Raw genomic sequence first — 23,992 nt, 5'->3', positions numbered from 1 at the left:
ATTGTTTATAAGAAAATACTCAGCAAAAGTTCTTCCAGCTTTCATTAGCCTGAAACCTGATTATAAACTCATAGTCATCTGTGGACCTTAAAAGGATTCTGGAATTTAAGGTTCTTTTTTTTCTATTAAGTAATTTAAAATACCTAATTCAGAGCTAACTATCAAGCTAAAGAATGCCATTTTACTTTATAAAATCACAAATATCTGTAGCAGAAAGGACCTTAACAACCATGTCTAGCAACCCTCTTCTTTTTACAGATCAGAGGATTGAGGCACAGAAAGATTGATTGACTTGTCCAAGGTCATAAAGGTGGGCAGAGCCGGGAGTGGAATCCAGGTTTTCTGACCACTAGCCCAGTCTTCTTCCCACTATTTAGACTTTTCCATAATTTTATTCATTATTAGAATTGGGACATTCAGGTTTTTTTTTATTGTGGTAAAATACACATAGCATTTAATCATTAAATGTTTAAAAATCTCGTTAAATAGGCAAACACATGAATATGGAGCAAACACATGATTATGGAACAAAAATCAAAAGGTACACAAAGGTTTATGGTATACGGTTACTAGTTCAGCTCCCTCTCACTCCTGTCCATCCCAGATCCCCTTCTTGGAGGCAGCCACTGTAAATAATGAGGCATTTTAAATAGACCATTTTGGTCTAATAACGTGTCTAAACTGACATTGCATTGTATTATTCTTCAGGGACTGCAGTTTGGCCTGCCAAGTTTAGGTAATGCCCAACAAAGGAAAAACATAAGCCGTGGAATTGGAATATGGAGAGAGATTTGTGAACTGATTTGAAAATTACCCACAGTCCAAGTTATTTCCAGTAATAGAAGTGAGGGCTCTCTTGCATCAGTACTCTCTTACTCAAATAATGCCTTTTGTACAAAGAGCCTAGAGTATTTTATAAGAGCTCTCATGCATCCTCATGACATGTAAAATCCCTGAGTATTGTATAACTGCGTACAACTGCTTTAGAGTCTATAGCACATTGGCCACAAGAAAGAATTATGTTGATGTTTGAATAAACACCCCCAGGCTCTGTGAAACCATCAGTGTGGGACATCACATGGATCTGCTTCTCTCAGCTTCTGAGCCTCCACGGCCTACCTGATAGAACAGCCCCTGCTTCTTGGATGGGGTGCATCCAGGCATTGGGGCTGGAGAGTTCCTCACAGACTGGACAGGTTGGCTGAAGGAGTGAGAGGGGGCTCCAGGAGTACATGTGCACCTTTGGTCGTGGAGCAGGAAAAGCAGCAGGGCAGCAGCAGGTTCTTGGTACCGCCCAGCGCCTTTGTAGCCTTAGAGCACATGTGCAGGTTCTTGGTACCGCCCAGCGCCTTTGTAGCCTTAGAGCACAGGTGCTGACTCTGGTAGATAGCCGCGTGCAGTAAGTAGGCGACTGCCCACCTGGTGAGAGGTCAGCCTGGGAAAAGCTGCAGGCCCAGACCCCACATGCCACAGTCGGACTTCCTCCCAGTTTAAAAGGCAAATCTCCCCAAGTGAAAGGGAAGAAGAGGTGATCTTCTGCAATTGGTTATCTTTCTGTGATACTTTGTGTGACTATCTGACAACAGGTTTCACCTGGCAAGGGAGAGGACCTAGGAGGTCTGTAGGTTGTTTTGAAGACAGATGAGAATGGGTCCAGGGAAGCTATAGGGAGAGGAAAGGCAAGGTGGGAAGAAGTTGTCTTCCTGAGAGAGCAGTTCTTTGACTTCTGTACCACTAGACTCTTGAATTGTGGGTTTCACATTCTACTCTCAGGCAGTGTTTTTTTGTTGTTGTTTGGTTTTTGTTTTTTTTCCAATTTTCCTGATCCTAAGGACTCTCTGGAGTACTTGCTAAAAGTTCAGATTCCTTGGCCTCTGTTCCATAGATGCCGCCTCAGTGTGAAGTTGGGTCCTTGAATACTGGGTAATTTTAATAAGCGTCCAGGTGATTCTGGGGAACGCTGTCAGATCAGGACTGGGTTCTGATATTTTGCTCTAGATTTGTCCTCCATTATAAACACAAATATCGGAAGTATTGGGAACCTTAACTGCATAAACAGAGCTTTATTTCAAGAAAGCGTGAATGTTCATTTCACCTGATAATAATGCCTTGGTATTGATTCTTCTGAATGTTTTTTAATTGTTTAAAACACTGAAGTATTAGTTCATAGTAACTATTAAAACATCAGTTCTGTTCATCTTTGCAAACAGAACTACTGAATGGCCTTTTGTTTGTTGTAATGGCCCTGCCATATATTTGACCTGGACTAATACTGTGTGATTTAAAGTTATCTGGAATTTACAGTTTTGTAATTGATAGCATCTGTTTTTTATAGTTAGAACTTTTATAATGAGGAAATGGCTATTATTTCATCATCACAGTCATTTTAACAGTTTTAAATGTAAATTAAAAATTTCAGTGATGGTATTTTTTCTTTTCAGATAGGAACCAAGGCTTTAACCTTCTCAGCTCATTGGCTGGAGCAAACCATAGCACTGGATCAGCAGAGACCTGCCACTCAGAGGTAGAGATTTTTCCTGGATGTTTTCTCTTCTTTGGCTTTAATTTCTACTCGTCATTATGAATCTTTACACCATTCATCATTTTCTCCTTTCCATTTAAGAAGTGGCAGAGAATATTATCAATAGATAAAAGGAGAACCTAAAACAGCCCTCTTTATGCCTGCTAGCTGTTAAGAGCAGGCTAGTTCAGCATTAAAGCAGTAAGCGCTTTCAAGATGTTTGCAATTTGGGCTGTTCCACGTGTTTTTGCTAGAGTGCTTTTAAAAATGTGCTAGGAGTTCCTTAAGGCATAAAGTTGCCCCCAAATCTTTAAATATAAAATAAAATTAGTGGTTCTTTTTAAGTACTTCCTGTGTCCTGTACAATCTGAGGCAAGGTCCTTGCCCTTAATGAGCTTAAATAGGCTGATTTCAACCCTCTGTCCTCAAGGACTTTGGTCCAGGTCTGCCTTGGTTGGCAGGTTGGAACCACGAACACATTATGTAGTGCCACATTGTCTTTCTGGGACCTTCTTCCTCAGTCTGAGCTGTTTGTGATAGGATCTTATACATTTTCAGATTTTGAATAAAACATGATCTTAAAGCAAACAGTATGTTTTAATAGTCAATAGCAAAATCGTAATACTTTTAAATTTTTCCTTGAGGAGAAACACTGCTGAATTAGTGAATTTTTACCCTTTTGTTTAATGTGACCTTGATCCTTCTTCCATCTCTCTTTGTGTCTTGCTCCTATTACTGCTTCTCCAAAGCTAACCAGTGGGTGGAAGTGCGAGCCTTTTTGGATTTAGTTCGGAAGCAACCTCCTGTTAAATTGTTGCTTGTGTGTATTTTCCTCACCAGCAGCCCCAGTTGCCAGCAGCAGAGAGGACTGAACCCCTCTTGGATCATCGAGGTGGTGCCTCTAATACAACAGACACTCAGGTCGATAGCATCGTGGGTAAGCACCTCTCTGGCTGCTAAGTGACAGCTCTGTGGAACTTGCAGTAGCCCATGTATTGGGGTGTAAATCATCCAAGGGGAAACTGACTTTAAATGAGGACGAGGGAAGGAAGTTGATAGTACACCCCACATGAATGTTAGCCTTGTGGACGGCTGTCAGAAAAAGGAGGGAGAGTAAATACATTACAAATTGTGGGCACCATTGTCCTGCTGATTCTGTCAGCAGGATCGTGATAACGATCATCTTAGCTAGAACAGACAGAACCAGGTGGTGAAACAGCTTTATATCTCCATATTACACAGTTTTTTCATAGTATTTCACAGTCGTCAGAATTGATGGTAACAAGAATAATACAGCTTTATAAGCCCTCCCGTATCTTTTTAAAATTCTTTTATGTCCACATTCTCATTTGGTAATGAAGTTTGGCAGAGAAGTTATTTTACAGAGATGAAGATGAGGCCCAGAGCAGTTTAATAACTTGTCCAAGGGCACCTAACAAGAAGGTCCTAGAGCTGAAACTGGAATCCAGTTTGCTGCCCAAAAGCCAGAAAGCCAAGGAGCTTAGTTAACAATAACTATAAACGTTCTTTTGTCAGGGAGCTACTGAAGTCACTACTTCTTTTTATGCCACAGAGGGCCCATGTGCAGTAATAAGTTTTAAAAACTTTTCTTTTTCTGTTTGTAAGATAATCCATGTAGAAAACTTAAATGATTGGTTATAGAAACATATTAAGAAGGAAAAATTGGTATATAATTTCACTCTAGTTTATTCAACCTCATCCTCTCAGTTGAACCCTTCATATTAGCTTCTAAACCTGCTAAAATCTCTGCCATGAAAACAAACCATTGACCACACTGAAGGATGTGGGGAAAATAACTAACTTAAAGAATTTGGGAAAATGGTATTCTGACTGGATACCATGAGGCCAAAACCAAAAAGAAATGAACAGAAATCCTGCACTCTATTTAATAAATTTGATTCTTACAGGGGTATGGGTTCGAAATTCTGAATATTTATATGTAATATATTTTATATATATTACAGTTGAAAGAATAAGAAAATATAGCATAGATAATGAGAGCTAGGTTTCTCACTGTCAGAGAAAGAAGTTACAAATAAGGAAAGGGGAAGGCTTGGATGAACCCTTTGGTACTGAACTAGAATTGAAGGTATCAGTATGAACTCTTGGGTTTTAAAATATCGTTAGAGCAGTAGAGAAATAAATATAGATATGTGTATGCATGTGTAAATACATATATATATTTCCTAGCTCTGTCCACTGGGAGGACCTAGAAGCAACAATAATACCAGTGGACATATTTAGTACTTAGATCTTGGTTTCTAAATACTATTCTCCAAGAAAAGGTACCAGGGCTACTTGGAGAAGTGGTTGATTCCGGGCTGGGGCAGGAAAAATGCAGGATGAACGTGGAGCATCATGGTGCCAGAAAGTAAGGAAGTGCTCAAGAAAAGAATGGGGGCATGTTGAAAGGGCACAGGAACCAACCTGCAAGAGCTTCCAATGGCTAAAGCTGGAACAATTTGACCAGCAAAGTAAATTAACATAGTATTGGGCTGTAACCCATAGAATAAAATACGTATCCATGAATCCATACTAATTTAAATAAATAATTGAATAAATGCATAACTGGAAAAGAAAAGGCTGCTCCTCCTTACAGAAGAATTCCAATTAATACATGTAGACATTATGAAGGAAATAGAAAATTACCCTTAGCCACACACCACAGTAATAGTTGTCACAGGCAAGATCCACTGATGAATGGTGAAATTAGTAGATGAAAGTTTAAGAAGAAACACGACATTTCCATAGTCAAAAGGTATCTTTCCCAAGTTATTTATTACAAAGGGGCAAATAGTAACTTTATACTGGAAAAACCTGGCAGATACCACTTTAAGTGATGAAGGTTACATCACCAGTAACAGGACATATTGACATCATCTCCCTCCAATATGATGCACTGAAAGGGCACTCACTTCTGTGGTGTTCCTGCCAAAGGTCCATAACCTCAATCTAATAATAAGAAAACATCAGACAAACCCAAATTGAGGGATATTATACAAACTAACTGGCCAGTACTCTTCAGAAGTGTCAAAATCATGAAAGACAAGGCAGGACTTAGGAACTGTCACAAATTGGAGAAGACTAAGGAGATTTGACCACTAAATTCTGTGTAGAATCCTGAATTGGATCCTGGAACAGAAAAAAGGATATTAGTGGAAAAACTGATGAAGGTTGAATGAAGTCTGTAGTTTAGTCAGTAGCATTGTTCTATTATTAACTTTGTGATGTTTATAATTGTACCATGTTTATATAAGATGTTAACACTGAGGGAGGGTGGGGGAAGGGCATATCGGAAGGCTCTGTACTATTTTTGCAACTTTTTTGTAAGACTACAATTATTTCAAAATTCTTTAAAAAGACAAAACCAAACAAACAAAAGTAAAACACTTCCTCAACCCCACATCTCTCTCCTCTCTTTACTTATTTCCATTCCTCAATTCACTCCCATCTAGCTCTTGCTCCCATTTTCCATGAAAACAGCTCACCAGCGACTTCCATGCCACTCAATCGAATAGATGTCCTCCAGTCCTCATCTTGACCTCTTGGCGGCATTCAGTATTATGAATCAGCCCCTTTCTGAAACATTATCTTCTCTTGACTCACCCAACACATCTCCTGATGTTCTTCCTACCTCTCTGATGATTCCTTCTCTTGCTTTGGAAGATTACACTCCTTTACCCAGCCTTTAAATATCGCCATTCCTCAATGTTCCATCTAAACTCCTCTTCCAAACCTGTATTTAAGCATGAAGTGATTCTGTCCACATCCACAGTTCAGGTATCATGTATACAGATTAATCACAAATTTTTTTATCTCTAGCCCTATATACCAACTGCCACCATGGCATGCCCATTGAACTAAAGCAAATTTATTAACCAAATGCATCTTTAACATCAAATTATCTGTATGACATTGTAGTAGATGTAAAGAATTATGTTATCATCCTTGTCTTCAAGGAGCTTATAGTCTAAAAATGCAGAGACAGGCCTTGTAATGTAATGTAATGGGTAAAGTCATGGGCTTGGAATCCTGGACAACTGGGTTCAAATCATGGCTCTACCACTAGTAGTGAGATGACCTTGAGTAAGTTATTTAGCATCCGTGGGCCTTAGTTTCCCCTTCTATACAATAGGGGTGACAAATCTTTCCTCACATCGCTGTTGCAAAAATGAAATGGAATCATATAAGTTAACGCACTCAGTGGTGGGGACAAAGCAAACTCTCTCTCTTACTGTAGTATTTGTTATAGTAACAGTAGACAGATGCTAGCATACAGAGTAGTGTATGTCAGTGCCAAGACAGCTCTATAAACACTAAGTGTGGGACAAATCCTAAGGAAGGAGACCTGTGAGCTGGGACGGTCAGGGAAGACATCCTAGAGGTGACTGGCCTGGAATGGAGGCTGAGTGAAAATTCTGATTAAAAACTAAGTTTGATAAAGAAGCCACATGCCGAGGTAGAAATAGTAAAGGATTTGTGGTAAGAAAAAGGAATTTAAATTGGCTCTACCTCTGAATGGCTGTAATTTTAGATGAGTTCATTTTTAAACTCAGCTTGCTTCATGTGTAAATTGTGAACAGTGGTATCTGTCCTGACCACCTTCTATGGTTGTCAATAACAGATGTGAAAATATTTGTTGACCAGTAAAATATGGTATAAATTTCAGGCATTTATTGAATCTGTGGACCTTAGCGCAGGGCATGACCTTTAGAATTGGAAACATGTAAGTCTGAATCCAAGGTCACACTTAATAGCTGTGACCTTGAGCAAGGTCACTTGATCTCTGAGCTCTAGTTTTCTCTAGAAAAGTGGAAACAGAATTCCTTGCCTCGTTACAGTGTTTTACGGATAAAATGAGTTACTGTTCATTTGTGAGGGCCCACTACCAGCCAAGCAGGATGCAACACCATGAGCTGTACAGCTGGTCCCCAGTGGGCACTCACTCAGTGGTAACTTTCATCAAAGCCAGATTGATTGCTTTAGGATTCTGTGTATTTAGCACATACATAAATAATGTGTGGCGAATCCTTATTTCAGATCCCACGTTAGACCTGGATATTCAAGAACTAGCCAGTCTTACTACAGGTGGAGGAGATTTGGAGAATTTTGAAAGACTATTTTCAAAGTTAAAAGAAATGAAAGGTAATCGGATCCATTGTGTCTAACAGATTCCCGTATTGATGCTCCTCTATTTTATATAGTAGGATTTTACTTTGTAACTGCTGATTGCATTCCATGCTCTGGCCTCATCTGAGAAACTTGGGTACTGGAGGACTGTGCCATCCTCTGGTAGTAAAAATTTCCTTGGGAAAATTTTCCTCTTTCTTCATTCTTTTTCCTCTTACTTTCCCTTCTTTTGCCTGTCTCTGTTTCTTTCAGTGTGTCTCATTAACATGGAATCAGTAAGATCCCTACCAATTTACTCACATCATTCTCATCTGGAAAATTTGGAAGACTTAAACTTCCTAACAGCTATAATGACTACACCATAAATGTGTCTGTGAAACCCATTTCCCACCTTCTAGTGTTAGAACATCCATGCATTCCAGATTGTCCCGTGCTATTAGATGAATTTCTTAAGATATATTTTCCCCCTAGACAAGGCTGCGACGCTTCCTCACGAGCAAAGAAAGTTGCATGCAGAAAAGGTGAGAAAATCAGTCAGGTATTTATTGAGTACCTACAGCAGGTCCAGTGCTATAAGAATGGTATATCACACTTGTTTACTTCTAAAGTATCTTACTGTGAACTTTTTGTTGGATATTAACTTATAACTAATTGAATATTTACCCAGTAGTGATATAATTGCTGCAGTCAAACCAAGATTTTCCAGTGTATGTTGAGTGACGTGGAACATTGAGACTCAGGATGTTTGCCTTCTTAGCTGTTAGGCTGGAAAACGCTTAGTTATTTTGTTTGGTTTGGTTTGGTTATTACCAACACAGCACGTTCTTGGCAGGAAATGTATATGGTTTATGGTATTCCATTGTATAAATGTGTCATAATGTATCCAGTTTCCGTTTTGGACATTTAGGTCATGTGCCTTTTTTTTCTTCTGTAGTGAAGCTGTGTGTATCCTTATACATCACCTGTGTAAACAGCTCTGATTATATCCTCAGTAAAAAGTCTAGGAGTAGAAGTCATGGGGTCAGGGTGTTCAGGGGGTTTTGATAGATGTTGCCAGAGCGCTGGAGGGCAGGATGTAGAATTTTAAGTCTTAATCAGTTCTGTGTATAACATATGAAACGAGCTGAAATTCGGTTGTTGCCTACAGTTTGTTGCTTGCTTCTCTCCACAGGTGGCCAAAGCTTTCTGGATGGCAATTGGGGGAGACAGAGATGAAATTGAAGGCCTTTCGTCTGATGAAGAACACTAAATTATTCATGCTAGGGCTTGACTACCAAAGACCCTAGCTCCCTCTACCTGAGCTACTTCCCTACTCAACCCAGTCATCTTTTGCTGAGCTCCCCATCATCATGTTGGCCGCCTGACTTGTTTATAGGCTCCCGTGAATTTTAGTTTTTAGTAGGGGGTAAAGCAGACATCTCTCCTCCCTCAGAATATCGTGGGGGAGTGAGAATGACAATAAGGAGTGAGGAATTCTCAAATACGCTTTTTTGCTCTAGGAACAGGGGTGGGATGAGGCTCCAAGGCCTGTGTGATGGGACCAAGTTAAAGGCGAAGAACCACCAGGCCATTCCTGGTCAGTCTTCTAAGCAGCGTTCCCCGCGTTCACACGTGATCACTGCAGATCGGGAGCCTGTGCCACCTTTCCTGGGTTCTGGATTCTTTCTGTCAAGGAACTTGCTGCTCTGAGGTTTGATGCTTTCGATGGGAGGAAAGATTTAATCTGTGCTGTAGTATAGACTATGTGCCAAAGCCACTGGCCCTCAGGTTAGTCTCTAGCTGGAAAAAAAAAAAAAAATGCATCTGGGCATTTCATTTGAAGTACAGTATCTGAGCTCATGCTAGAAAGTATTGAGAAACCATTGTGAATTTTTAGACTGTAGTAAATGATGCAAGGGTTTCCCACTCTGGTAAGGATAAAATAAACCCTCCTCTACCAAGTTGTGGGTCTGTCGGTATGCGTGTGTAAGAGAGAGAGAAGCTTAAGGAATTCCCTCTATAGGCCACTGAAACGGTATGATCATATCCTGAGATTTTTGCATTAGTGTTACCGTGGAGAAAGTTTTCTTTCTTAGAGTTCGCTACCTGAGATGGCAGAGCTGTGTTGTCACAACTCATACCCTCAAAACAAGGCAAGTTTCCTTTTCTCTTTCTGAAAGCCAGAGATCACTGCCAAAATAGTAACACTAAGGAGTGGGCTTGGTGGGAAAGGATATGAAATGTTAGGCAGTGAATCCCTGAGTACCTTGTGTTACTTCCAGGGCTCAGTGGGTCAGCTCTAGGGGAAATGATCACCAAGGGGAAAGTTTCCAGAGGAAGAGTGGGAAATAGAGCAAATGTAATCCTTATTTTCTGTTTTCGTAGGCACTTTGTAATGCATGTCATGAGCCTTTACTGTGGTAGTCACTGCCATGGCTCTAAACTGGCTCAGGGCACATGGCCTGAGAACTGCTGCTGGCCTAGTGTGGGTAGGAACCTCTTAGGTCACCAGCAGAAACAAGTTTCAGACACCTTTGTGCAACACCTTCTAAGCACTGCAGAACCTGACAGATGGCAGAATGACTGGAATGCTCCAGGTTCCGGGCCAGGGTGACTGCAGGAGGGAAGGTTTCAGTGATTGGAGCCATTCCAGGGAACATTGGAGGCTATCTTGCTTGATACTTTTTTCCTTTTCTTTCTTTTCTTTTTTCGCTATCTGAAGGTCTTTGAGACTGTAGTTTACCATCATTCCATCAGTGTTTCTTTGAGGTAACTGCATCAGCCATTGACTGGGAATATAAGGGAAGCTGGCCCTGGGGTTGCAAGATGAAAGGTGGAACATATTTTTCTTAAAACATGAAAGGTTTCAGAAAATACATTAGGTCACGTGGTTAGGGAAAACAAACTAGAAAAAGCTGTGAACTTGATTTTGTGGATTAAACAAAGCCAGGTGATTAAAATGTGATTTATTTATAAAGTCTGCTTATGTGTATTTTTATGATTTTGTTGGGTTTTTTTTGGGGGGGGTGGGGAAGCCTTCCTTTATTGGATTAGGCATAAACAGCAAATAATCTAAGAGTTTGTCAAACTCACTCTTTTAGAATCCACCATTTAAATGTATAATATCAAGTCATGTTTTCAAGATCTCAGCTATCTGGGGGTATTGGCCCCTTCTAGGGGAGATGTGAGATTAAAGTGTCCAGTGGTACCTACTAAAGGCCCATTTTAAGAAGAGTGATCATGAGCTAATATTGTAATAAAAATTGCATTCTATCTAAAGTGACCTATGTACATGCCACCATAAGTTATTATGGACTGTCCATCTGGGATTTAAAACAAGAACCTCGGCTTTTTTTTTTCCTTAAACATTTTTCTATTTGTGTAGCATGGTGTCTGGCACATAGTGGGCACTTAAAGCTGGTTTGGACTTGCATTCAATAGTTTTGATGACCATGATCCTAAAGTTTTAAGGTCCATGAGTGTTGGGAGGTAGGGAGAGATAAGAATAAACTTTTTACTTCCCTGAGAAAATCATATGTTATGTAATAATTTTAGAGTGATGAAGACATAGATATTTTTATAATTTTAAGATATGTTATCCTGCCAGAATATGAGAAGATTGACAGAACCAGTTTGCTTGCTCTCTTTTTATAGAACTTGGCCACATCTAATTCAGAGAAGCTGGAGATTCAGGGATGCTAGACTTAGATGGCTGAGTAATATGGGATGTGGTTCAAGGCCCATAGAGCGTGTCAAGCCATTACTGCAAACTACTTATAACAAAGGAAATGTGATCTGTTGCTAACTTCGTGTTCCCACCATGGAGAGGTGAGGATAAACATTTTTGCCGTGGCCTGTCGGATTCCCTTAACCTTGGGTCAGTCTCTTGACAGTGGCCATCGAGAGAGCACGTGGAGTGCCCCTTGCCCTGCCTTGGCCTGCCGTGGAAAAACAGTCTTTGAAGAATCACTGTCTAAGGGTAAGATGAGAGCTCCCTGAACTATTCTGAGCTGGAGTGTTTGCTGATACAAAGCTAAATTTAGCCAACATGTGTCCAGTGTGGTCAGTGGTTTGATTCATTGAACGTTCTGACTGATGGAGACCGAGAATGCTGGATGAGTTAAGAGCTGCCTTTCACCCCCGACCCAAAAAACTTTAAAATAGGCAAGACAGTTTAGCTACAGCATTCTATCATTAAATACCCATCTCATAGAGGACTGTAGGAGGAGAAAGTGTGAAAAATCAGGTCAAGGGTACCCCCTTAGTACAAGATTTAAAAACAACACTGTAACAGTTAACTTGCCCATAATTTGTATGTTCCTGAAAGCGTCATGCTCACAGTGCAGGGCAAAGTTCTAGTTTTGACTTAGATTCCACTTGGGGTTTAGTTTAGTGATCCATCCTTGCCCCTTTGGCATGTAAGCTCTTGCAGAAAGGGTCTTAGACGTTTTCTAAGTTTTATATTTTGGGCATTACCTGTGCCTGTTATTAACATCACCAGCCGTGCTCCTAATGTAGGTGTCTTTGTTCAGAGTTAAGTGTGTGTTACAGTTCCTCTAGTATAGGAAGTATCTTTCTCGATTCTGAGGTGTTTCTTTGATTTGCAGAATGAAGAATTGAAAAGAGGTGATAGCAACAGCGTGATCTTTTGTTGAACACTACTGAGCCCTGGTCCAGCTCTAAATGATGTGCTGTTCTACTTTGTTTCCTGTTGGAAAAGTATTGATTCAAAACCTGGACCTAATGGTTATAACTAACTGCATCTTTAGAACACAGGTTTGGGAAGAAAACATTTTTTTTCCTCTAAAATCCTTTTTTATCTGTGTATATGTTGATAGGCTCAAATACTTGATCCTCACAGCTATAAATCTGCGAGGCATAAATGGGTCACAGAAAGCCTCCCGGGTTCTCTCCTGTGAAGCATGTGACCAACCACTGCCTCTCCCTTTTCTCTTATCGACCAGGTGGCTTTAATGCTACAAAATGTAGGCTGAGTGAGGCCTGGGGTAGGAACATTATGGAAACAGCAGCATAATTTAGGAGAGAAGAGTCTGTTCCTTTGAAGCCCAAGGACATGGTCTGCATCAATCCTGTTGTTCCAGGAAATCTCAGGAAGTCATTAATGGTGTTAGAAGGCCTCAAACTGGAAGTTAAGGACGAGCAACTGCAACCTGTTCCTTGATCCTGATGAGAGCTGAAACAAGGACTCCGTGCAGCCAGCACTGGCTGGGACCCTCCTTGGTGACAGACTGTGCTGGCCGTGGCCGAACCTGCAGACTTGGGTAAGGACGTGGGTTCTCTTCCCTAGCAGCTCATTGTCTAACTGAGGTGGGAGAAGGGGGCGAGCAAAGTGAGGCTACAAAAGGTCGAATGCTGGGCAGGACGTGAAGAGTGCTGTGTCCAGCCTTAATTGCTGTGGAAGGAGAGCGCCGAGTGGGTTGGGAAGAGCGTGATGTGCATCTTGGAGCAGTGGTTCTCAATCATGAGCCCACGTCGTAATCACCTGGAGGGCCCCACCCCAGGACTTCTGATTCAGGAGGTCTGGGGGAATGTGGGTTTCTAACTTTCCAGGGGATACTGATGTTGCTGACCAGAGACCACAGTTTGAGACGCATTGACTTTGAGGAAGTGATGCTTGACTTGAGCGTTTGGGGATAAGAATTTGGGCAGATACGTGGATGAAGGCTGCAAAATTCTTAGTGGAAGCTATGGCATGAACAAAGGTATGGAGATAAGAAAGCAAGGGGTTATGTTGGGGAAACCCCAGTAGTCCAGCTAGAGAAATGGTGGTAGATAAGGATGGAGTGATGCTGAGAACCTTGGAATTCCGCTTTGTGCCTACTCGGGAGGTAATCAAGGAGCCAGCGGGTTTCGAGTAGAAGACATGTAACTGTAATTAATTCCAGGAAAATCTGGCAGCAGGACTAGCCAACACCAATTGATTACCAGTCTGCCTGGAGAGCTGTGTTGAGAAGGATTCTGAAGCTGAGAATGGACCCAGCACTGTGATGAGTGGTTTTTGCATGGATAGAGAACTAGTGAAAGTTGGTAATTTTGCCCTGTACTTGCCATCCCTGGACTAGAGGGTGACAAATTAGGAGAATATTGGAATAGCTGTGATCAAAGGTAATCAGGAACTTTATTTTGGTGGTATTCCTTCAACCATACATAAGGACTTGTATAGGACAGCACAGTGAAAATGGATGGAAAAGACATTGCTAAGGTAAAATCTACTAGATACAGGCACCAATTCATTCAGTGAATTCAGCAAAAATATGTGGTGGCCAAAAGAAGCTGAGGATACAAGAATAAGATATAGACCCTGCTCTCAAGGAAGATTCACACAAGGCTTCCTTTCTGAAGTGAGTCTCAGAGCATTAGGGAAGGTTAGCCCGGTGAATTGGTGGTGTCAGGCAGGGCGGGAGAAGCAGGGTGTAGACTGGTGTGATACATGAGGAACTGCGCTTAACACGACACTGGGTTGCAGGGGCGAGGCAGCAAGCTGTGAGAGCTGGACAGGGGCCAGGTGGTAAGGGTCACGTGGCCCATGTTAAAGGCCTTAGAATTTGTGCTGTGGACTCTGGCGCCGTCTAAGGTCAGGGAGGGCAGTGTGGATGGTACATTTATGGGAAAGCAGGCTGGAGGCTCAAAGAGTGGTTAGGAAGCCATGCAGTTGTCCAGGTGACAGAGGGCCTCGAGTACAGGGCCGAGAGCACAGAGGGACAGACAGGGCTGGTCGGATGTGGGGCGTGAGGGAGTGGTGGATGACTGTGACTTCGTGGCCATGGGCTGAGTAAAGGATTTTGATAAAGCGGGACTGAAGGCCAGGAGAGGGCGATGGTTCAGTAAGGGCAAGGATGACTTCCGGTTTTTAAACTGAGTTTTGAGGCACTTGTGGCACCTCCACTTACCAGTAGCCAGCAGGCTGTTGGATATGAGTCTGAAGCTGGGGATTGATGTTTGGGCTAGAAATACTGATTTGGGAGTCCTTAGCATTTACGTGGCTTGAAATCACACAGGTTAGATGAGCTCTCTCAGGGAGGAATGTCAAGAGTACATACACTGGTCTGGGGATACCCCCATGGACGGGGGAGGTGCAGGCCTGAGAAAAAGAGGAGAGCGGACATTCAGGGCCTTTCCAAAAGGGAGGCTGGATCACCAGGGGCAGCTGCAGAGGTGGGAGGTGGCGGGGAGCAAGGAAAAGAAAAGCATCAAGCTGCCCAGGACTTGGAGAAGGTGGGGCGGCGGGGGGGCTCCCGATAAACACAGAGAGTCAGGAAAGGGAGCTTGCTTGGACAAGACGGGAGATGATTCAGTTTGGGGGAGTTGTTTTGGATCGCGTTTCACAGGCAGCTGGAATTTAAAGTTGTGGCGCTCAAGGAACAGGTTGGTTTAGAGATAGGGATGTGCGAGTCATTTTGCCGAGAGACTGACTAGATAAAACCTTGGGGAAAGTCATTTAGGGGCGGGAGGCTAGAACTGGCCAAATAACAATGAAGGTAGGGATTTGATGTAGTTCATGGAGGCCAAACCTATAGGCACGTCGGTGCCATTCCTGGGAAATCTGCCTCCCTCCTGGTACAGCATGTGTGGACTCCGGTGAGGTCCTGGGAGGAAAGGCTGCTGTAGAAGTGGCCCAGCTAGAGAATTACGCCAGCTCCCTTCCGCCTCCCCGAAATTGTTTATTCATTTTCATCATCCTGTTTCTTAATCCACATCAGCTGGGGTCAGTGTAAGATTGAGCCATGGAAAACAATTTTGAAGTCTCTTTCTCCTTGGGCGTTTGGAATTTAAAATGGATTTTCACAGGAGCTAAGTCATGTGAGCTGGAGAGTGTGGAAACCTGCTTCTTTCGGAACCTGAAACCTACCTCCATTGCCTGTGGCAAGATTAATCCGGTGGCGTCCACGCACTTGCCAAAGGCTCTCAAATACAAAGGGAATGAACGCGAAGTAACAACGCAGAGACAGCGTCGCTGGGACTTGTGCAGCGCTGGGAGACGTGCCAACTGGGAGACTGGACACCTTCACGTGCCTGACCCGGAGGCTCCTGCTATCCCTGCAGGACTGGCTGGCACTGCGTGTTGCCCTCGGTGAGTGAATGAGGGCAGCGGGGCTGTGGCAGAATGGGACCTGGCACATCCTTGGTCAAAGTGCACTTGGCCTTGGAGACACGTTTCTCTGAAGCCCCTGGGGCCCTTTAACCTCTTCTCTCCACTCAGACATGGCAGCGAGAATGAGAGCGAGCTTCTGGCCCAGCAGCTTTTCAATGAAAAGTTTATTAGAAGGGCACTTACAGGGGAGAGAGAGGACACAGTTCTTTAACAATAGGGGGTACAATGCTTAAACAGGTGCTCTGCTCTTAAGATAAAAGTTAGAAAAATCTAAAACACTATAAATACATACATGCTTTTTACAAAGGTATTAAAAGGTCAGGCTGGCTGAGAAGGGAAGGTAATCAACATCCTCCGCGTTCTTTTTCCCCACCCAAACGCACACCCCAACAGGAGTCCTGCCCAGAACAGCCTAGTTGCAACAGCAGCACTGAGGGTGAATGAAGGCTTCCTGGAGGAAGATGGCTTCATCCCTCTGGACAGTTCTCACCCCTAGGAAGGGAGAGGGGCTTGGTTCAGAGGCCCCCACGTAAGGGCCTGTATTCGACTCTGAGCTGCCTGTGTCACATGCTGCCACGTGGGGAGCCAGCCTGGGTCAGTCGTCCCAGGTGCTGAGCCCAAAAGCCACTGCACCCTCTACCAGCATTTGGAACTGGCTGTGCCCCGTCTCTTCCCAGCCACTGTCCTTGGGAGGAGAGCCTTTTCCAACTTTCTTCAAAAAATTAAATAGTTATCTGTCTTGAATGGTTTTAAGAAATTATTACATAAATATAAAAACACCAGAATGCTCGAGTGTACATTACTTTAGCACAAAAGCAAAAAATTACAGGATCACTTGAGAGAATTTCTCCATCCAGTTTACACGGTGCGCGAGTTTTTGCATGTGGTAGCTGTGCTTCTGAAAGGGTGCCTGGGGCGCACGTCATTTCCCCGCTCTTCCATCAGAGGCGCCTCATTTTTGATCCATACGCTTTTCTGCTTTCCCACCCACTTGCGGAGTGGCTGATACTCCTGAAAGACTGTCACTTGAAGGGGTTCGAGAAGGGAACATCTATGCCACACCAAGAAAAACGGTACAACTTAGCCGTGTTGAGGTTTTCTTCTAGCAAAGATGTAGATTTGGGAAAAACTCCCAACTGTGCCACTTAGTCACACAGTAAGACACAGGGCCCGGAACCAAACTCATGCCCTCTCTTGCTACTTGGTAACCCCCTTGGTAAACAGTCCCCTGAGCAGTCTGCAGATTCCTGTCCCTCCCTTCTCCTTTTAAGGACTACAGAGAGTGGCCTAATGAGAGCTCTAATGTGAGCTCTCACCCCGCAGAGACCCTCACGGAGCCCAGAAATGGCAGCTTGGGGCTGAGAATGAAATGAGATATCTGCCGTCTCCCCAAGCTACTCACATACATGCATGACATGCACGCGTTACTTAAAGAAAACCTTTTTCTGCGGTGTGAGTAAAAGCATTTAGCCCTGGAATACGTCCAAACTCTAGGAAGCCAGAGGGAGATGGAGAAAAACAAACTAAGCACAAGATACGTGCTACAGCTCATTCCAATACATTAACAATGATTTAAAAAAATAATCACCATGGTAAATAAAAAAATACAGCACAGACAACATAAGGACAATGGAAAAGTCTGCCAGCAGCCTTGCCCTCATGTCTGTTCTTCCTAAGAGTCCAAGTCCCCGCTCCTGACTCTGGGCTTGTCTCAGAATGTCAGATCTGCAGCCTGCCAGGAAGGTGGCCAGCAGAGAAGACTGGCCAGCACAGGCCTGTAACCCGAACCGCTGGGGCGGCTACCTACTTGCACTGGAAGGCTCCAAGTACTAAATAAAGTTAGGAGCGGGGAGGGAGTGGGCGGAGAGGAAAGGGAATACAAGCTGGCTCCTGAGGGAGGCGCTGAGGCCAGGATCCAGGGCCCCCGCGCTCTAGCTGCTCTCAGGTCAGCGTCAGCACAAGCCGCAAGGTGAAGGTGGCCTGGCGGGGAGCCCGGGGCAGGGAAGCGAGGCACGTTGTGCAGCCTGGACAACGGCACTGAAAAGGGTCTCCAACAGCCACCGTCACCCCCCAGAACTGCCCCGATTTCCTCCTGCCCCTTTCAGCTGTCCTTTAAGTTTTTCAATGTATAAATGCCTTCAGGCAATAGGATTTTTAAACTATTTTTATGACTTGAAGGACACTAATATTACATGTGCCTCAAAGCCACCTACGCAGCCTCTAGGGTGGGAATGAAACCAGATCCTAACCTCTGGGTACAACCAAATTTCTTTTCAATGGTGCTGAAGGTGGGCTTCCCCACTTTTTCCTCTCATCCTCCTCCTCCAGCAGTCTAGTCTATAAAGAAAAAGGGCCAAGCAAGTAGCTCTCGGAAAAACACAAAATTAAAACTTCACGCCTCCTAGAAGTAGCCTTTAGCTTTGAGCACTGAGGGTTCTGAGACACCATCCAAATGCAGCCAGATGTGACCAACAAGATCACCCAAACTGGGCTGTACCTGAAGCCGGTTCCCAAGTACCTGGGGGACAGCTGTGCGCCGTAGGAAGCCCTCACAGGAGATCACGTTAGCAGGTGGAGAACGCGGGCCCTCAGAGACTGCTCCCCATGGCTTCTAGAGGGGGCACCACGATGGCTTCAGCCGAGGCCAAAATGGAATAAGAAGTCATACCATGAGTCTCAGACCTGACTGGGAGCAGGAACACACATCCAGGAGGTTCAGATGATTTCCTGTATCTAAAAGAAGCAGTCCACCATCATTTCATACCAGGCACGAACTTCAGACTTGCAATATCTGGCCCCCTCAGGTGGAGTGAGGGACTACACACCGTCTCCGGCTCTGTGTCGACAGTCCTGCGCAAAGACCAGTCCAGGTCTGGCCACGTACTCTCGTCTCTTCCTGTGTCCTCTGGAGGCTTGGCAAGCAGCTCTCCTACCTGGAAACTTCAGGGCTGGAGCTTCAGAGGCCTAGGATCCTGTAAGTGAGGCACCCAGGAAGCCCCCAACATCTCCACATAGCATCAGAAATGTCATCACATTTGAGGTTTATACCTGCCAAAAGTGTACACTTTCTTCCCTTCACCTGCAATTAAGACAGGACTTCCATAGGAAATCCCTTTATTTTTCCTGGTAGAAATCCATGCAAAAATATGGGATAAGTCATTTCATACAAAAACAGCAGCAAAGTATAAAGTACCAATTGCAAGTGGCAATTCCATCTGCTGTATTCTGCAAAAGGCCAGTAGAAGAGGGCTCTTTTTTTTTTTTTTTCCAGTTGAAATAACTTATAGTAGTTTCCTCACTAATTGCCACTGGGAGCAGTACTTATTACACACTGTAACTGCTAGAGTTGTCACTGATGATCCTCTACTGTGAGCTAGATAATCTCATATCCCAGGGGAAAGATGACAGACCTCTTTGCACCAAACCTGCGATTTTCAAAGGTGTAAAAAAATTTTTTAATAGCCCTTTCATTTGCTTTTGTGTTGGCCTGAAATCTTTCCCTCCTGGTGAATTTGCTTCTGTTAATTTCAGCTTCCAAAAGTGCTGGCAGGTGTCTTCTCAACAAAACCTGGAAAAGCTTCACTTTGGGGGAGAAGTTGCTGGGTCCCCCTCTGGTTTCCCAATCAACGTGCCAACCCAGGGTTTTTTTTTTTTTTTTTAAATATAAAACAAAGGTTTAAAAGAGCATACGATAAAGTTCATTTAATTAACGCAACTGACTACATCAGCCAGTGTAGCCGAATGCATGAGAAAGCGGAGCGAGCTCTTACAGGTGACCGGAGACCCGCGCACCGTGGTGGTGCTGCCTCAGCCTGAACACCATCACGGACAACTGCCTCCTGCTTCCCGGGAACACTTCACATAATTCAAATCTCTTTGAGATTACCGTGATGCTACAAACTATACATTTCCTACGTGCCTGAGCCTCGACAGATCCTTCCAACTGCTGAAAATGCAGACAACTTTAAGAGTGTTTTTAAAGAAGAGGTGTCACCACCTCTTCCCACCGGTCCCTGTGTGCCCGGTTCTGGACACACTCGCTCACACCAATCAGTATGCTCCCCGAAGGGTGGAGACAGACAAGACCCCTCACCACCCCAAGTCAATTCAGCCCCCAGGGTGCAAGGTCTGCCGCTGCTGGGGTTCAGGAATGCTCACTGGAAGAGGAGGGCTGGGCCCGAGGTGAGGTGCGCTTATACCCCTGCCTGCCGGCTTCTCCCTGCCTCTAGAGTGCCCAAGGCGAATTCCGCACTCGGTCCTGACCACAGGGCCCTTTCCTGTTGGGCAGTGACATCTCAGTTTGCTGTCATTAAAAGAAAAGGGGGCTGGGGGAGGGGGCAGGTGGTAAAATACTACCTGTTTGCTCAAGCCACCAGAGCAGAAGCCATTTCTTGCCCTTCACAGCAGGGCCGAAGGGCAGATGTGTTCAGCAGACACAGCTGTTCATAAAAATCCATCTCTGGGTTTGCTTTCATGTTCTGTAAAACAGGCTCGTGCCACTTTGGTTGAGGGAGAAAAATTTCTTCTTCTTTGACAACCGTGATTTGAGTTCTGATTTCTCCACCTCCTACATGGCCATTTTCCCCAAGCCCACCCTCCCCGCCCTCCCCCTTCACACCCAATGTCTCTAAGACACACTGGAGCAGCGGATGCTTGGGGAGCCCATCTGGGTGAGGACCTTGTCAAGCCACTGCAAAGGCCCATTCAGGTGCAGCTCGATCCAGCAGGGGGTGCTGGTCACGGTCTGTCTCCTGCAAGACATTGGGAAAGGGGTGGGTTGGGGGATGTTAAGAATGTCCAGAAGCACACACACACACGTCAGAATGCCTTTTCCCGCTTTGGTGACAGGCTTCTTCCCAGAGCCAGAGATACGGACTGCCTTGCTAGACCCTGTCCTGGAGGAGGTGCCACTAACTTGCTGAAACTGCCGGGCCAAACTCCAAGCAGGAAGGGCTTTGAGTAAATCAGGTTCTCCTGCACCAGGGAAGGACGTGGCCCCCTTAAAGAGAAACATGTAAGGCAAATTCCAGGGTACCCCAGAGGCCCCCCGGTTGCCTTGATGGGCTGCTGATGGAGAACCTCAGCCAGAGCAAAGGTCTCTCTGGTCCCCCTGTCCTGAGAGGGCACCTACAGCTCCCCTGCCTTCAGCCCCGACCTACCCCCAGCAGGCCGCGATGACATGCGTCTGCCTGATTGAGGGGTGTTTCTTACAGGGCGCCGACAGAGTCCACATGCTGTCGGTCCCCAACGTGCTGATACAATTCCCATCTATGGCCTTATTTTGGAAAATCTTACGAGCAGAGCGAGCCGTGGAACAATTACTGGAAAAAACCAAGGCACACCACACGTTTCTTTTCCCCAAAGCACTTTGTCTAAATTCGGGCTGGTTGATGACGCAGCTTGCAGGCAGGCTCCCAAAGGCCTCCACCGAGCAAAGGCTATCTGCTGAGGCCGGAGGCGCTGGTGCCAGCTGGAGGTGAGAGGCCTGGGCTCTGCTTCCAGCCACCTCACAGGAAGGGGTGAAACCTTACTCTCCTTGGCCCCGGAGGCAGGAGGAGGGCGAGGCTGTTCTGGGAAGGGGCCGCACCGCCAGTTAGGTTGCTCTGCGGCGCTGCCAGGTGGCAGTGACGTGGTGGGCTGCACAGGACTGGGTGTGCTGGCGGTATGTCCTGCACGGTGACACAGTGCCCCCAGGGAAAGGCTTCTGCCAGCGGGGGCCTCTTCCCAAGCACTTGAACCTGGAGGACTGCAGTGCTGCGCCAGGTCAAGAGCCGCTGGCCCGAGGTCACCACCCTGCTTGCTTGGCCTGCGCTTCTCCCGAGTGGAGGATTAGAAACGGGCTTGCAGACTCGGCCCTGGCGTGCCTGCCTGACCTGGGTGCCTGAGGGTGGCCCTCTAGACTGCAGTCCGAGTGCTAACAGGGATAAATGGACCTCCCGCTGGCTCTTTTCCACCGGGTCCATCTTTAAATATTTCCCTTCCCCAACTAAAAAGAAGATTAATTTTCTAACCTTTCAACTCTTGCTCCCTAAATGATTCAGCCAAGACCAAAAGGTGAGCTAAAACGTCCCTCGGGCTGGGCCTTTGGGCCTGGGCTAATCTCAGGCCATTATAACCGGGTTGTGAGTTCTCCGGCGGCTGACCACTCGGATAGCTCAACGGGTCATTCATCCCGGATTTGAGAGAGACGCCAGAGACCAAGGTGCTGTGTTCCCTGGCACTGTGGGGCAGACACGGAGAACAGCAGCTAAAGTACGGTAAATGAAAGAGGAGGATTTTATGGACCGAAATCCTCTAATGAGAATCTGACTTTCCATAAGTCATGCTCATCTGGATTTCATTATAAATGGTGGCCCAGAGCCAATACTGAAATGGGTTTGGCCTGGGTGCAGAATGACTGCAAAACAAAATGGATTCCAAACATCTGGAAAAATGAAGAGAAGGGGAGAGTAACTTGCAAGGCACTGGCTCCAGCTGACGTGCGGGCACCTCTGTGTCTGCCGCGGAGTCGGGGCTGGGCACACAGACCTGCCTCTAGGGGAAACTCCTGTCCAGGTGTGGAAGGAAAAGGAACGGGCTTCTCTAAGCCCACGCCAGAGTGGCCCGAGAGATTCGACAGAGCAAACCAGGGACACCCCTGACCAGTGCCATGTTAAAACCAGTATCTCAGAAATTCTGAAAAAATCATTTCTGAGCAAGTAAATTTTGTTCCTTTGACCACCCAAATCTCCTCCTCCCTTCCCTGCTTCTCAGTTTTAATATCCTAGATCCTCAGGGTCACCGGGTCAGAGATGGAGCCACAGAGGAGAGAAGGAACAGTGAGATGAAGACTTAACTCCCCGGAGAGGGTCTTCCTAAAACCATCTGCCCAGAACGAACAAGGAGGAAGACGCCAAGAGGACACAGTTCTAGGCTCAGCTTTTCCACAAATGATGCAACTTCAGGCTAGTCGCTTTCCCTCCCTGGGCCTTTGTTCCCTCATCCGTACAACAGGGACAATGCCAGCGTCCCCACCCAGGGTTGTGGCGAGGATGGAACGCTCCCAGCTCCTGAGAAACTGGGCGAGCACTGCTCAGCTCTTCCCTGTCTAGTGGGACTTGGCCCCGCTCGGATCCCTGGTCCCTCTGCTCTTCGGGGCAAGGGCCAGCCTCGCTCATCTCTGGGGAGCCCTTGCTCTGCGTTCTGAGCCACCTGCAGTCCCCGCATCCCAGGGACAAGCGCCCCAGCCCCGACCTGTACTCGGCTCCCCAGCCCTTGACGAAGCTCATGCGGATGGTGCACATCCGGGTCAGCTGGTACACGGCCTCGAAGCCCTGGTTGACAGATTGAGCCAGGAGGGCGGCAAACTCCTGGTTGTTGAAGATCTTCAGGTTGCATCCTGCCAACAGAACAAAAACAGTGCTCGTGGGGACGAGCATGCACTTGTCCGGAGCTCCTCTCCTGGCTAAAGCCCCCCACCCCACCCCCAGGGTCACCCGGACCAGTGTTCCCACATTAGCCACAGATTCCACGCTCAGCACCACACTGGGGGCGAGCCCACGTGGTCCCTGCCCCTGAAGCCATCACCGCCTTGATGGGGAGATGCAGCTGACACAGGGGAGGGGGGAGAGTTAAACAGTGGCCCATAAGCTCCAGTTCCCAGAGCCGTGGGAAGGCTGAGGAAGACAGTAAAGTGAGCCCAGGAACAAGGGAAACGGTTGGGAGAGGTGGGCCCTGCCCTGGGCGAAGGGGCCAAGGCAAGACTCCAGGGAACAGAGGCAGGGTCACGAGCCTGGAGGCCCCCGTAGTGTACGGGTATGGCCGACCTCCTGGGGAACAGGAGTCCTTGCCCTTTGATGGAGGGAGCACCAGAGAGACGGGCCAGCTGAGAGGCTACCCGGCCTGCCGTGCCAACAGGAGTTCCGCAGAGGGTCCTGGGCACCTCCCACCTGGGCTCCTCCAACAAATCCACCTCTGCCCGGGCCAGGAGGCAGCGAGAGATCTGGGCCACATCTTGGCCTCTGGGCACGAGGCTGGGGTGGGGTGACGTTCTCGGCAAAGTGAAGGTGTGTACCTAACTCCAGGCATAAAACCAGAGACAGGCGCACATAAAGTTTACCGTAAATCTCTTGTTCGAAGTCCAACCGCCTGAGTGCCAGGAATGTGTCAATCAGAGAAATAAAAGACAAAAAAAAGCACATGCCAAAAATGCCCAAAAAGGTGAGCTGAGGTGACACTAACGGGCCAGC

The 23,992-nt window shown here is 45.9% G+C and overlaps 2 protein-coding genes and 1 long non-coding RNA gene across 10 annotated transcripts in view; 1 reads left to right on the top strand and 2 right to left on the bottom strand.

Moving 5' to 3' along the window:
* The window catches only part of AAGAB (alpha and gamma adaptin binding protein), a 96,843-nt gene that overhangs the window by 71,956 nt on the left and 895 nt on the right, over positions 1–23,992 (top strand). Inside the window, exons 6-14 of one of the 4 annotated variants that reach the window (XR_009541187.1) lie at positions 2,442–2,524; positions 3,365–3,458; positions 7,583–7,687; positions 11,545–11,630; positions 12,259–12,277; positions 12,372–12,427; positions 12,754–12,933; positions 15,461–15,743; positions 16,158–16,508. Coding sequence is in view for 1 of the 4 variants with exons in the window: in XM_060152887.1 (XP_060008870.1) it covers positions 2,442–2,524; positions 3,362–3,458; positions 7,583–7,687; positions 8,144–8,193; positions 8,844–8,921 (413 nt within the window). In the remaining 3 variants the exon portion in view is untranslated. Of the gene's footprint in view, positions 1–2,441; positions 2,525–3,361; positions 3,459–7,582; positions 7,688–8,143; positions 8,194–8,843; positions 10,629–11,544; positions 11,631–12,258; positions 12,278–12,371; positions 12,428–12,753; positions 12,934–15,460; positions 15,744–16,157; positions 16,509–23,992 lie in introns of those variants that run through there. The other 3 variants (XR_009541184.1, XR_009541185.1, XM_060152887.1) reach the window with 3 other exon arrangements.
* Positions 15,911–20,347, bottom strand: LOC132522383 (uncharacterized). The gene is made up of 2 exons (XR_009541191.1): positions 18,590–20,347; positions 15,911–18,497 (listed from the first exon to the last, which is right to left on the bottom strand). It is a non-coding gene; the product is annotated as an uncharacterized LOC132522383 (long non-coding RNA).
* The window catches only part of SMAD3 (SMAD family member 3), a 115,360-nt gene continuing 111,736 nt past the window's right edge, over positions 20,369–23,992 (bottom strand). For 4 of the 5 annotated variants that reach the window (XM_060152822.1, XM_060152832.1, XM_060152841.1 and 1 more), the window contains one exon: positions 20,531–23,142. In XM_060152822.1, the coding sequence (XP_060008805.1) occupies positions 22,679–23,142 (464 nt within the window). In that variant the 3' untranslated portion in view covers positions 20,531–22,678. The other variant, XM_060152851.1, reaches the window with a different exon arrangement.

This window comes from Lagenorhynchus albirostris, chromosome 1 (assembly GCF_949774975.1).
Source record: "Lagenorhynchus albirostris chromosome 1, mLagAlb1.1, whole genome shotgun sequence".
Lineage (NCBI taxonomy): Eukaryota > Metazoa > Chordata > Mammalia > Artiodactyla > Delphinidae > Lagenorhynchus > Lagenorhynchus albirostris.
This window is presented reverse-complemented; position numbering and strand designations above follow the sequence as displayed.